Here is a 12,913-nt window from a genome sequence, read left to right on the forward strand (position 1 = left end):
AATCTGACTTTTACCTTTACCTTTGTTTACTCTATTCAATTGGATTTGAACATATGGGACATTTTACAATATGAAGTGTCTGTAGCCCAATATTTTTAGATGTTTAGATTTTGATTACCAGGTATTTTCAGAAGAGAAACAGCTACTTATAGTTTATTTACATCATTTTCAATTATGTTTTGTCTTTCTCAGACAGGAATAAAGGCTGTGTACTTTGCATTTGGCCCTCGTGTGTCCAGTCAGATAAAACACATACCTTCCCTCATTGCTTTCTTGAATAAACTGTCCATGTCAAGAAACTTTTTTATATTTCTTCAATGATATATAGAATTTTGTAATGTCTGTAGCCCATGGGATGTTTATGATGAGTTTGAGACAAAACCGGATGAAAATAAGAAAAACTCTTTTCGGGCATAAAAGTGCTAATATAGACCTTTTATTTTCTTACCCCACTAAGCAATTTAATTGCGCATGAAATTTCAATAAAAGTGCAACATAAATGTGACCCCAGATTTTGACCAGACCAATTAGATAATATTGGCAAGTGTTAATTTCTATCTTTGACATATAGATGGTAATGAATACACATCGTCTTCGAGCATGTTTTTTGCTTCATGCTGGCTACTTCATATCAGTTGTTGCATTGTTTTCATTGTTTGTGAAGGGACATCATATGAATGCATTGTGGCAAATAATTGAAGATGACATCATCCATAGCTTACATCATCACAAACGATTTCATGTAACATTGTTCCAATATTAATTAAATATGGAAAGTTTCTGCCAAGGCTTACAATCTTATTTCAAAAGGTACTGATAATCTGTAATTCCTTGGACCGCCTCCATGGTCTGCACGGATGGTGGAAGGTTGAGGGTTCGATCCCTGGCTACGTCATACCAAATGACATTAAAAGATGGTACTTGTTGTTACCCTACCTGGCTCTCGGCATTTAAGGACTAAACAAGGATCTAAACAAATACTGGTTGGCTCGGAGTTGAGGTGAGGTGTGTGTGTTTTGCTTATTTTATAGTGCTAGCCAAAACATACAGTGGACTTTCATAGTCAGTTAACTCCCTTGCCACGGGAAGATGGTATACTGTGTCTGAGTGTGGCATTGATGTTAAACTGCAGCATGGTATGTCAGTGGGCTAACACTTTTAAGTCGGCAAGACACACTCACCTCACCTCACCTCACCTCACCTCACCTCACCTCACCTCACCTCACCTCACCTCACCTCACCCTCCACCTCACCTAACCTCACCCTCCACCTCACCTAACCTTGTAGTTCACAGGTTATTATCTAATTCGTTGCATCAACAGATTTTGGATGGCAGCACAAGGGAATGAACACAGGGGGGGCCAGAGAAGGAGACGGAACAGATCAGCCAATCAGAGACAGTACGACGATGGGAGTGGCAGGAATGGTTCCTATGATGACTCCCACCACCAAGGAGCCTACCAGCCCATGGGAGGAGGCGGAGGGGGTGGACATTATCACCAGATGGATCATCCACCTTCCTACCATCCGGGCAACAGAGCATTGGCTCTAGACCCCAGGACAGGCCGTCCGACTGTGATGCCCTACCAACCCCATCCCCAACACTCAGGATATCCTGGCCCCCCTAGGCAACACAGCCAGGGCCCCAGTAACCCACAGAACGATGGTGGGGGTGGGCAGAAGAAGAATAGGAACAGAGGGAAGGGGAGGGAGAAACAGCAGCAGCCTCAGCAACAACAACAGCCCCAGCAGCAACAGACAAAACAGCAACAGCCACGACAGCCGCAGCAGCAGCAGCAGCCCAAGTTGAAAGGAAACCAGGCTGTTAAGGGTCAAGATCAGAGTTCAGTGAATGCATCTAGTGGAAGTAATGGTGGAAGCAGGAACGTTGGCCAGCAGAACAAGGCAGTGCAGGAGAATAGGAAGAAAGGGGGAGCTGATGGTAAGCCGGGATTTGGAAAATTTGTAATTTCTATTTGGGAACTTTTACAGACATTTCCTGCAGACTTGGGGGTCAAATATTGGCCTCCGAGCAGTCTAGGTAAATCCCTGTAATCATGGTCAAGGAAAGTAGGGTCAGGCCATATAATTTTTCTTGTCTAATGGGTAAGCTTATTCAGTTGATTCAGAAGTCTGTATAAGTAAAACAATAATCAAGGAATTATGAAATGTGTGTCTATTGGAAGTATTCTGTTTATTTAAATCTTTTATAAGGATGATAATAATTTAAGCAATGCACAGTTTTAATAATTTTGTTTTGTTTCTTTCTAGATTCTGAAGAAAAGGTTGATGGTTCCACCCTAAGGGAAATGGAAAAACAGAAAGTGTTTCCCTTGAAAAAGGTATTTCTTGTTTCATTGTCCAGTTTATTTTGTTTTGTGAAAGTTTGATATTCTCCCTTTGCAGAGTTACAATAATTGCATTGATATACATAAAGTGCCCCCCAAAACTTTCAGTTCCATTTTTCAGTAATATTTGTGTGTTCAGTCGGGGGGTTTTAAAACTCGAAATACCACTGGTGTGTCTGATGCACACTTAAGCGCTTTTAACATGATAAACGACTGTATAACAGGTATTGTGTGAAAGCTGAAAGGAGCATGAAATACAATCACCCCCTAATTTCTACCCCAGTCCCTTGTCTTGCCCCTGGCGTATAGCATTTGCATATGGCATCGGAATAAAAAGCAAAGCATTATAACCTGTTCGTATTTATTGGTTTTGTTATTGTTGAATACAGGTTAATTTTACAAAGTCTTAAAATTAGTTACCGTATTTGACGTAATAAGCGCCAGGGGCGCTCTCAAAATTAGAAATAGGGGGCTCTTATAAGAATATTATTTTGGTGAAAGATAAATTTCGTGGTTTATGCTGACAGCCTGAAATGTTTATGTACGACAGATATATTTTTCAAGAATTTAATTGCCCATAACTAAAGGTGTATATAACACACAAGTGCGTATTATACGAGAATAAATAAGTCATGTGTACATTGATCAATTGGAAGGGGTGCTAATTGGGATTGTTCACTAGCCAATAAATAGCAAATATCGCCGTAGGCGCTTATTACGTCGAATACGGTATTAGTCATACATGTATATATTAATACATTGTATCATCAATTGGGAAATGTTTAGTTCCAAATTAGGATATTTTACTGACATTTGCTGCAGACTTGGGGCTGAATGCTAGCCTCTGAGCAGGTCCTTGGGAGATAGTGCTGTCTGTCTTGTAACATCGATTGGCTTGAGTCTGCTTCTGGATCGATCATCAGGCATATGCTGCATCGATTGTTCTTAACAGCTATGCTGACAATGCCTTGAACAATGTCATATGTGAAAACATGTTCTGCATGTGTGTTTTCCCGCTCATGAGTTCTTGTTGTTTAACAACACTAGACAGTGTTCTAAATAATTTTTTTATTTCACTGTTTAGAACCAGCTTCCTCGTCTCGTCCCACTGTTGTAGTCTTTCAGGCTAGGGTTTGTGTACCCACCATCCCACTGTGGGATAAATTCATAGTGTGAGATAGGATAAGTTTCAAAATTTGGAAATTTCCTACAAATTATATATTTATTTATGTCACATCTCACACTGCAATGTGCCCACTCAACCATCCCCTCATCCCAGTTCCTGTAGCCTGCTAGCTCTGACTAAAGAGAATGATGAGGCAGAGATAGACACGTGATCAGGTCATGTAGGGTCGCTGTGCATGGGATGACGTACATGGCCCAGTTGTTGGACGGCATCCATGGTGATACTGTGATGTATTCAGGTGTATGTTTTTTAGAAGCTGGAAACTTTGTTCAAGCACATTTCCACATAGGATCAGACCGCCTCCGTGGTCTTGTGGTAGAGCGTCCGCCCGGAGAGCGGAAGGTCCAGGGTTCGATCCCGGGCCGCGTCATACAAAAAGACGTTAAAAGATTGTACTTGTTGTTACCCTGTCTGGCGCTCGGCATTAAGGGGCTAAAACAAGGACTGGTCGGCTCGGAGTCAGTATACTGTGTCTGAGTGGGGTATCCATGTTAAACTGCGGCATGGTATCTCAGTGAGCTAGCACTATAAATCGGCATCAGTCCGGACTAGTACAAGCTGCCACACATACACATGCATGCACGTCGCTATATAAGTGCAATAATCTTGGACGCGATGTTAAACCCAATTTCACCTCACCTCACCACATAGGATCAAGAAGAAATCCATAGTGTGAGAGAGAATAAGTATATAAGTGTATAATTTATAGGAAACCAGTTTTGTCATTTCTATGGAAACAAGGAAGACTTTCAATCGGTTAAGATTGAATCTGGCATATACGTGTATCGCAAACCATGCAATATTTCTTCTCCAATCAGTGCCAGAGTTATCACATGTCATCTCTTTATGAATCTGGTGGTGCCAGGGCCCACTTTCACAAAGCAATCTTAGCGCTAAGACTATTGTAAGCCTATGCTGAAGTATGGGAGTTGCGATCATCTTAGCGCTAAGATCGCTTTGTGCAAGTGGGCCCAGGTGTGTGATGGTTTATCAACACCGATGTACACATACGTTGTTTATTTTCTGTTTCAGAAATCAGTGAAGTTCCCAAGAGCCAAGTTTTTCTGTCGCCTGTGTGAGTACCATCTGGACAGGGTGCAGGACTACCTCAAGCATGTGTCGGAGCCAAGGCATAGACGGAGGAAGGAGGTACAGTTGTTTTGTTAGAAACTGTCACAATATATTCCAGGTTCCATGTCAGGCTTGCTTATCTACAGTTACCTAATTGTTTCAACTGTTCATCAGTGTGAAGGCAAATACTGAACTAATGAAAGTTAAAATAGTTTGCATGCATGTTTCTGGATCACTGTTGATAGAGCCCTTCTATAAAGACCATGCCTCTTTTTCAACATAGATGGTCAGAATATCAGTCTGTGGCAAAATCTTTTGATTCTTCTTGCGCGAACTTGTCTCTTAGTTTCATTTTTTTGTACATTCTGGTATTATGATATGGTTAATAATTAGCGAAGCGAACCAGGCTGATCTAAATTTGAATAGACTTGTGTTACGGAATAGTGGCTCAAGTTTCAGACTGTTAATTAACATTAATACAAGACTAGTAAGCTGATATTGCTGGTATGATCAGACGAATGTCATGTTGCTATGACATTGCTACTGTCTTGACTATGGCGACTATAACCATGATATTGCTAATGTGATTAGACTAGAGTGGCATCTCTATAATATTGCTTGTCTGATTAGACTAGAGTGATGGCCCTATCATATTGCTTGTCTGATGAGACTAGAATAATGTTGCATTTATATTGCTAAACTCAATTCTAGAGCTCACTTTGGTCACATTGTTGGTACTTCAGGTGACAGAATCGGAGAACACACTACGGTACATGCCCCCTCCCACCCAGAAGCAGGTGCTTGCCCTGGACGAGCTGCTGGAGTCAATACACGCTGACCACGGCCTGACCCAGGAGGAGGTGCAGCAGAGAAAGGATATTGTCAACAGGGTGGAGGACTTTATTCACAAGCAGTTACCTGGTCAGTGATTTTCTCTATGAAAAGATCCATCAGGGTGTCCATGTGGAGATTCAGGGGCAGAATAAGTACATTGCTTGCTCGTTGGCAGAATCGCCTGAGTATCAGATGGGTGTATGTGACATTCTGCTGTTTGTCCCTTACCGCTGTGCTTGTGAAACAGGGAACACTGTATTAGGCTCTGTCCGTACATGTCCGTATGTACATCTCATATTGTTTGTTTTTTCATGAATTTGGTTCAGACACCAGTTGATAATGGTGACCTTGACCTTACCATTTGCTTTTCAGGGTCATACATTTGACCAGTTTTCCATTTGTTCGCGAGATATCTCCAGAAACTCTGCAGGGATTTGTTTCAGATTTGAACCCCTATTTTCAAGGTCCTCAGAAGCATTTGACCAATACTACTGTTTGTTAGTGAGATATCTCAAACACTGTATGGATTTCTGTGGGAAATCCACAGACAGTGGAGAAATGTGGTGACCTTGACTTTATACTTCAATCAGGCCCTTCTGATATTGCTGACTGACTTAGTACAACATTCACTCACTCACTGTGAGACTTAGTGTTTTTGTATTGTTTTTGAACAGAATTTAATGCATGCAGACAGGAATGTTTTTATACAGTAGCAAGACAATATTTGTCTTTATTAAACTGATCAAGCTTCTTATTTACACACCTTCACTCCACCACAAACACATCTACAAGAGGCACATTAAATGTGTTGTCACTCTGTGGGACACTGATGTTTGTGACATCACAAGTAAAGTCAGTTCTGCCACCAACATTATTCATTGAGTGGTGAGCGATGCATATTGAGGATGTATTCATAAAAGTTCCTATTTGTAATTGTATTGACAGTTTTTGTCCTAGTTTTGTCCTCATGCAGCATGGCCTGTAGCACCTGTTTTCTTGTGTTCAGGGGGTGGTCTGGTAGCCTAGTGGTTAAAGTGTTCGCTCGTCACTCCGAAGACCCGGGTTCGATTCACTCACTCACTCACTCACTCACTCACTCACTCTTATGTTCAGGGGTGTCTCTCCAGCTGTATGGCTCCTCCCTCACTGGCTTCGGCCTCAAGTCCAGTGATGTCAACATCGATCTCTATGCAGCCGATATGGAAGGTCTACCCAAAAAACTGATCGAGGTTTTCAACATTCTCAAAACTGCAGGTAAGGTTGGCAAGCCTCAAATAAACATTACAGGTGACTTGAGTTGTGTATGTTTGAATATTTCTTTGTGAGATGTTTTTAGAGTTAGTTGTATCAATGTTATAAGGGAGCTCATTTGTTGTCAACCAGTGAAGATCATCCTCAGCAACCCATGCTTGTCGTAAGAGGCTTACAGGATCTGGTGGTCAGGCTCGCTGATTTGGTTGATACATGTTATCGTATATCATTTGCGTAGATTGTTGCTCATGATGTCAACCACTGGATAGTCTGGTCCAGACTTGACTATTTAGAGACTGCCGTCATCTAGCTGGAATATGGTTGAGTGCTGCATTAAACAACAAACATTTGGTGTCAGGAATGTTTCTGAGTTGGTTCCAACATCTTGATTGTTTGCACATAAGATCTAAACAAAATGTTGCTGACATTACATGAAGAAATCCTACTTTGTACTTGTTCTTGACCCGTGAAGATGCAGGTTAGAATAGGTCTTCAGCAACCTATGCTTGCCGTAAAAGGCGACTGTGCTTGTCGTAAGAGGTAACTAATGGGATCGGGTGGTCACGCTGGCTTACTTGGTTGATGCATGTCATCATATCCCTATTTTGTGGATCGATGCTCATGATGTCAATCAGAGGATTGTCTGGTCCAGACTCGATTATTTACAGACTGCCATCATATAGCTGGAATATTGCTGAGTGCGGCGTTAAACAACAAGCAAACAAACAAATACAGACCACCATCATGTAGCTGGAATATTGCTGAGTGCGGCGTTAAATAACAAACAAACAAACTTGTTCTTGAATTGTTTTGAGTGGAGCAGGGGCACTGATACTGTCTAAGGCACCACATAATCAGAACTCAGATTATGATCCTTAGCACCGTAACTGTGCTCTTGGATTTCACAAGAGTTGTAAACATCTATGTCTGTTCCACTTAAAGCCTTCTTCAAAATTAAGCTGTGATATAAAGGATATGCTGTATGTAGAGGTGTTATCTACTCACAACTAACCCATTTACAGAGGATCAATTCATCAACATACACAGCGACTTTTCGGCCAAGGTGCCAGCTGTGGTCTTCATCGACCCAGACACAAAACTGGAGTGTAAGATGACGATCAACAGTCGCCCAGCGACGGCAACAAGTCAGCTTCTAGCTGTGTACAGTGAGATGGACCCAAGAGTCAGGAAGCTAGCTGTCGCCTTTAGATACTGGGCCAAGGTAGGCAGAATTGTACCTTTCAGTTCTTTTCTTCTCTTGATTATTGTTGCTTTACCTGTAACTCAAGGAATCTAGATTTGTTTCCTTTTGCCTTTGTTTGCAGCTTCTTTATTTAGCTAAACTACCTTAGTATATACTTCAAAGTATGTACGTTCACTAATGTAATAGACTGCCTCCGTGGTCTAGTGGTAGAGACTAGGAAGGTCCGGGGTTCGATCCATGGCCGCGTCATACAAAAAGACGTTAAAAGATGGTACTTGTTGTTACCCTGTCTGGCGCTCGGCATTAAGGGGCTAAAACAAGGACTGGCCGGCTCAGAGTCAGTATACTGTGTCTGAGTGGGGTATTCATGTTAAACTGCGGCATGGTATCTCAGTGAGCTAGCTCTATAAATCGGCATCTGTCCGGACTAGTACAAGCAGCCACACAAACACACACACGTGCATGCACGTCGCTATATAAGTGCAATTATCTTGGACGCGACGATGACGACATCTACTTTATGTCAGTGATGGGTTGTAACATCTTGAAGCAGTCAGAAGTCAATAATGCATCTGGTACACACCCTAACTTTACCCGTGAAGTTCCGGGTTAGAATAGGTCTTCAGCAACCCATGCTTGCCGTAAAATGTGACTATGCTTGTCTTAAGAGGAGACTAACAGAATCGGGTGGTTAGACTCACTGACTTGGTTCAAAGGATGCATGTCATCCTATCCCCATTGCATAGATCGATGCTCATGATGTCAACCACTGGATTGTCTGGTCCAGTCTCGATTATTTACACACCGCAGTCATATAGCTGGAATATTGCTGATTGAGACTTTAAACAAGAGACCGACAAATCACCCTAACTTGCTTCAGTTCACTGTAGTATGTAAACAATAACATTCTAAAATTTAACATATATGACCATTCCAGAAAGCAATCTTTGTGCTACGATTGATATTAAACTATGGGAATAAATTATTTTGTCTTAACTCTAAAGTCAATTTACTAAACAAGGCCTTTGACACTTACCCGGTATCACTAGCCTCACATGCATATCGGGGGCACGGGTGGCCCAGTCGTCTAAGGCACCGCGGTTCACTGTGCAGAGTTGCGTCCCTTGGGCACACCAAAAACCTTTGATTGTTGGTTCGAATCCCGGTTCGCCCCGATTATGTTTCTTGGTTTGTCAGCACCGTACCCGTGCTCGTGGCTTCACCGAAGTGGTAAACGTCTGAGACCTGCATCACTTCGGGCTTTCCTCCCACATTAAGCTGACACGCAGTGATATAACTGGAATAATGTTAAAGGTGGCGTTAAACCCAACTCACTCACTCACTCACTCACTCACTCACTCACTCACTCACTCACTCACTCACTCACTCACTCACTCACTCACTCACTCACTCACTCACTCACTCACTCACTCACTCACTCACTCACATGCATATCATGACATGTAGCATTGTTGTCTTTTCAGTTTGTTCAGAAGTAGTTATGTTTTGCAAGAAAGTGTTAAAAAATGTTATGGACAGAGCGAATTATGTGCTTGAATCATTCTGAATTGCATGTTCCGATGATTCATCAGTAACATTGTTATACAACAATTAATGGTAAGCAGTTTTGAACAATTGTGGAGATAAATGCTATTTGATCTGAACAAATCTTCAATCCTTGATCTGTAAATGATAACACATAACTTTTAAACATATCATCAAAAGGCAACCAGTCAAGCATTTTCATTTTTCAAATAAGATTCTTAAAACTTCAGTACAGAAGACTTAAAAAATAACAGTCTTGGTTCTCAGGCACTGCCTGCATCATCATCATGATCATAAAGTCGGCGCATGTTTCGTTTTTATTTTCATTTAATTTTTTTTTTTAAATCCTAATGTTTAATTGCGATCCAACATAGCATGCAGTTTCTTCCCTTTTCATGCGCACTGCTTTACTGCGCATCTCGTGTTATGGTAATGGCAGCAATAGGAGTTTGTATGCTTGTCTATGAAGGGAGGTCCTGTCTATTCGGTTACAAACCCGCCTGCACTATATTTTCAAAAGTCATTGCCTGAGAACCAATTCTTTTCTTTTTTTTAAGCCTGAAAAGGGGTTCTTAAAAATTAGCATCTTTGTATTTGACTGATTTGTTCTGACAAAGTGATTGTGCACAACCTCATGGCTGTTTCAGGTGTGCCGTCTCGATGTCCAGAGTGAAGGCACCTTGCCGGCCTATGCCACGTCACTGATGACGGTTTTCTTCCTACAACAACTGCAGCTCCCAGTATTACCTGTTTTGGCGTCGGTCAGTATGATTTATTATTTACTGTCATAACCTTAATGAGAGACTAGTTTCATTTCGCTTTGCAAGACCTTGCACATTTGATTCAGGTTCTGCTGAGACGTTTACCTGTCAAATGACATTTTGTCAAATAAATAAATTGCAGGTGATTCTGTGGCATTTGTCTGGCTAACCAATCAGTTTTGGGGGGCTGAAAAATAATAATGCCCATGCCCAGTAACTGACTACTATTCTGATTGGCTGATAATAGAATGGGCAGTAGATAGTAGAATGATTTCCTGCTGTCGTCTACACCTTTTTGTATGTTAAAGATTAAATAAGCAGTCTTTTAAGTTGACAGTTGACTTCAATATGGTTGTGTGTTTATGGAGGTGTAAACATGAATATGCTGACCGTTTTTTACATTTTATAGCTATATATAAGATGGCTTCGCGATAAATTGCCCAAAACAAAACATTGTTCGAACATGACCTCATTTCTGGAGATTCGAACATGCGCTCGCAACTTGATGACGTATATTGTACAACGTTATTTTTGAGAGGAGAGTGTCTGGTGAGTTGTTCCCCTTAGATTTAGCTGGGGTACACAGATAAACGCCATGGCCGAATGATAGCATCCAAAAGCGGAAGAGATATGAAAATCAGTATTGGGAGAAAAGGTACTGGTAATTGACGTGAGGATTGTGAGAATATGCAGAAAATATCCGCCTGTGCTTGAAATGGACTTGTCCAACATTTCCGAGGTCGGATTCTGTCATCATTATTAAAATATGGGTAAATATATTACATTAAGTAATACGTTACCACTGTTATACCGAGGCTGTTGTCTCCCACAACTGCTGCTATAGCGAAATCTACCACGGAGATCTCAATTACCTCATGCAGCACGTGCGTAGCCACCTAGCTGCCATGTGACACCCTTCACTCTTGTCTCTTCGCTTGCTCTAGCAAGACGTACAATAAACTGCTCAAGCGTTCCAGTTTCTCCGACCATTCGGTGATATTTATTACTGTTTATTCTCTCTAATAAACTGTGCTTGTACGGGGCGTTTGCTGTAACTACGCTTGGAAATATTTTCCCGCCAAAAGGAAATATTTTTCCCGCCCTTTTTTTCTATATACTTGCGGGGTGTCTCGTATGCACGTTGCGTCTTACGTTCCCCTGTTCTAGTATATCTTGGGGTTTTTACATCACTTATACCTCTATATGTTATATGTGTATGTTCTATATTCGCATTGCTCGTTTATTTTCTTGTGAAAATACTCGTTTGTGACTCTTTGTGGTGCGTGTGTTGTAACCATGTTTTGCTCTTTGTTCATAGTACAAACAAAATGTCTGACATGGATGTTTCGCCGTCCTCCACCCACTCTACCCCCTCTACCCCCGCAACCAGGAGCTGCGGGGTGTGCAGCAAGCGAGCGCTACCGGCTGTATGTGCAGTCCGTTTCCACCCCTGTGGTGGCCGGCTCGTCCGGTCGGGGTCCCCTTGCGGGTACCACCACCATGGCTGCGGCGGATCCCTTGGCGGCCCGTGGGCTGTCCGGGGATTCTGTCGCTGCATTACTTGCATAACTTGTGGACTCCAAGCTGGCGGCCTTATCTCAGGATAGGCCGCTGGCTGTTCCATCCCCGGCCACTTAGGTGTAGCCCCGCCCTGAGGGCTCCGGTATGGGCAATCAGCTGCCCTTTCGCGGGAAGACGGGGAACTGGGGGAAGCCCACGTCGTCTAAGGACGGCAAGGGCCCCTCCAGGTGACTCTCATTGGAGGGGTTCATATGCCGACAGGGCCATCTTCGGTTGGCCCTTAGGTGAACCCGAGTCACTTGGCCCTTGACAGTTGCGCCTGCCGCAGCCTGTCAGGGCCCCCTTTCCTTCCCCAGTGGGAGCCAGACTCCAGACTTACTGGGAGGATTGGGAACAAGTGTTCGACGACCCGTGGGTGGTCAACACGATTCGGTACGGCTATCGGCTTGATCTCAAAGCGAATCCGCCGCTCACCGTTGCCCCGTTGGCAGGTTTCGATTCGGAAACCCATCTTCCCATCCTCGCCGATGCCATTGGCAGGTTGGTGGAGAAGGGGCAGTACGGGAGTTAGCTCTACCAGAAATAACACCGGGGTTTTACTCAAGGATATTTCTCGTTCCCAAGTAGGACAGTGCCGAACTCAGAATGTTTCACACGTCCGCTCCCTGGCTGTTCACCCGGTTAACCACCCCCATAGTGGGGTTCCTCCACAGGAGGGGTGTCCGGTACTTCGCGTACCTGGACGACTCGCTAGTAGCAAATCGAATGACGGACACCCTGTCACGCCATCTCGTTTTCGCACGTCGGCTCTTCGAGCAATTGGGGTGGATTATCAATCTCCCCAAGAGCGAGTTAACCCCTTCTCAGAACTTGCTGTTCATCGGAGGTCGGTTCAACAAGGTGTCCCATCGTCTCTTTGTCCCCCCAGACCGGTGGCACAAGATTCAGGCGATGATTGCCAAAGTCTTAGCGGTGCAACAGACTGTTCACTTTTGGGATCAGCTGTTAGGGCTACTTGTATCAGCCCAGGACTGCACCGAACGGGGTCGTCTCCAACTCCACCCGCTGCAACGGTTTTTAATCCAGTTGTTAGCAACGGAGGTGAACAGTGCGACCGTCGCCCTCCCAGATTGGCTCTGACCGCATCTGGAGTGGTGGACGGTCCCTTACAATGTCTTATCAGGAGTCTCCA

The 12,913-nt window shown here is 43.2% G+C and overlaps 1 protein-coding gene across 5 annotated transcripts in view; it reads left to right on the forward strand.

Annotated features, from left to right (window-relative positions):
- The window catches only part of LOC124147942 (terminal uridylyltransferase 4-like), a 41,096-nt gene that overhangs the window by 973 nt on the left and 27,210 nt on the right, over positions 1 to 12,913 (forward strand). For all 5 annotated transcript variants that reach the window (XM_048399540.1, XM_048399541.1, XM_048399542.1 and 2 more), the window contains exons 2-8: positions 1,323 to 1,942; positions 2,272 to 2,342; positions 4,567 to 4,683; positions 5,349 to 5,526; positions 6,553 to 6,693; positions 7,713 to 7,912; positions 10,087 to 10,200. In XM_048399540.1, the coding sequence (XP_048255497.1) occupies positions 1,330 to 1,942; positions 2,272 to 2,342; positions 4,567 to 4,683; positions 5,349 to 5,526; positions 6,553 to 6,693; positions 7,713 to 7,912; positions 10,087 to 10,200 (1,434 nt within the window). In that variant the 5' untranslated portion in view covers positions 1,323 to 1,329. The remainder of the gene's footprint in view (positions 1 to 1,322; positions 1,943 to 2,271; positions 2,343 to 4,566; positions 4,684 to 5,348; positions 5,527 to 6,552; positions 6,694 to 7,712; positions 7,913 to 10,086; positions 10,201 to 12,913) is intronic.

The sequence above is a fragment of the Haliotis rufescens genome, unplaced genomic scaffold (assembly GCF_023055435.1).
Source record: "Haliotis rufescens isolate VD_foot unplaced genomic scaffold, xgHalRufe1.0.p SCAF_2, whole genome shotgun sequence".
Taxonomy (NCBI): domain Eukaryota; kingdom Metazoa; phylum Mollusca; class Gastropoda; order Lepetellida; family Haliotidae; genus Haliotis; species Haliotis rufescens.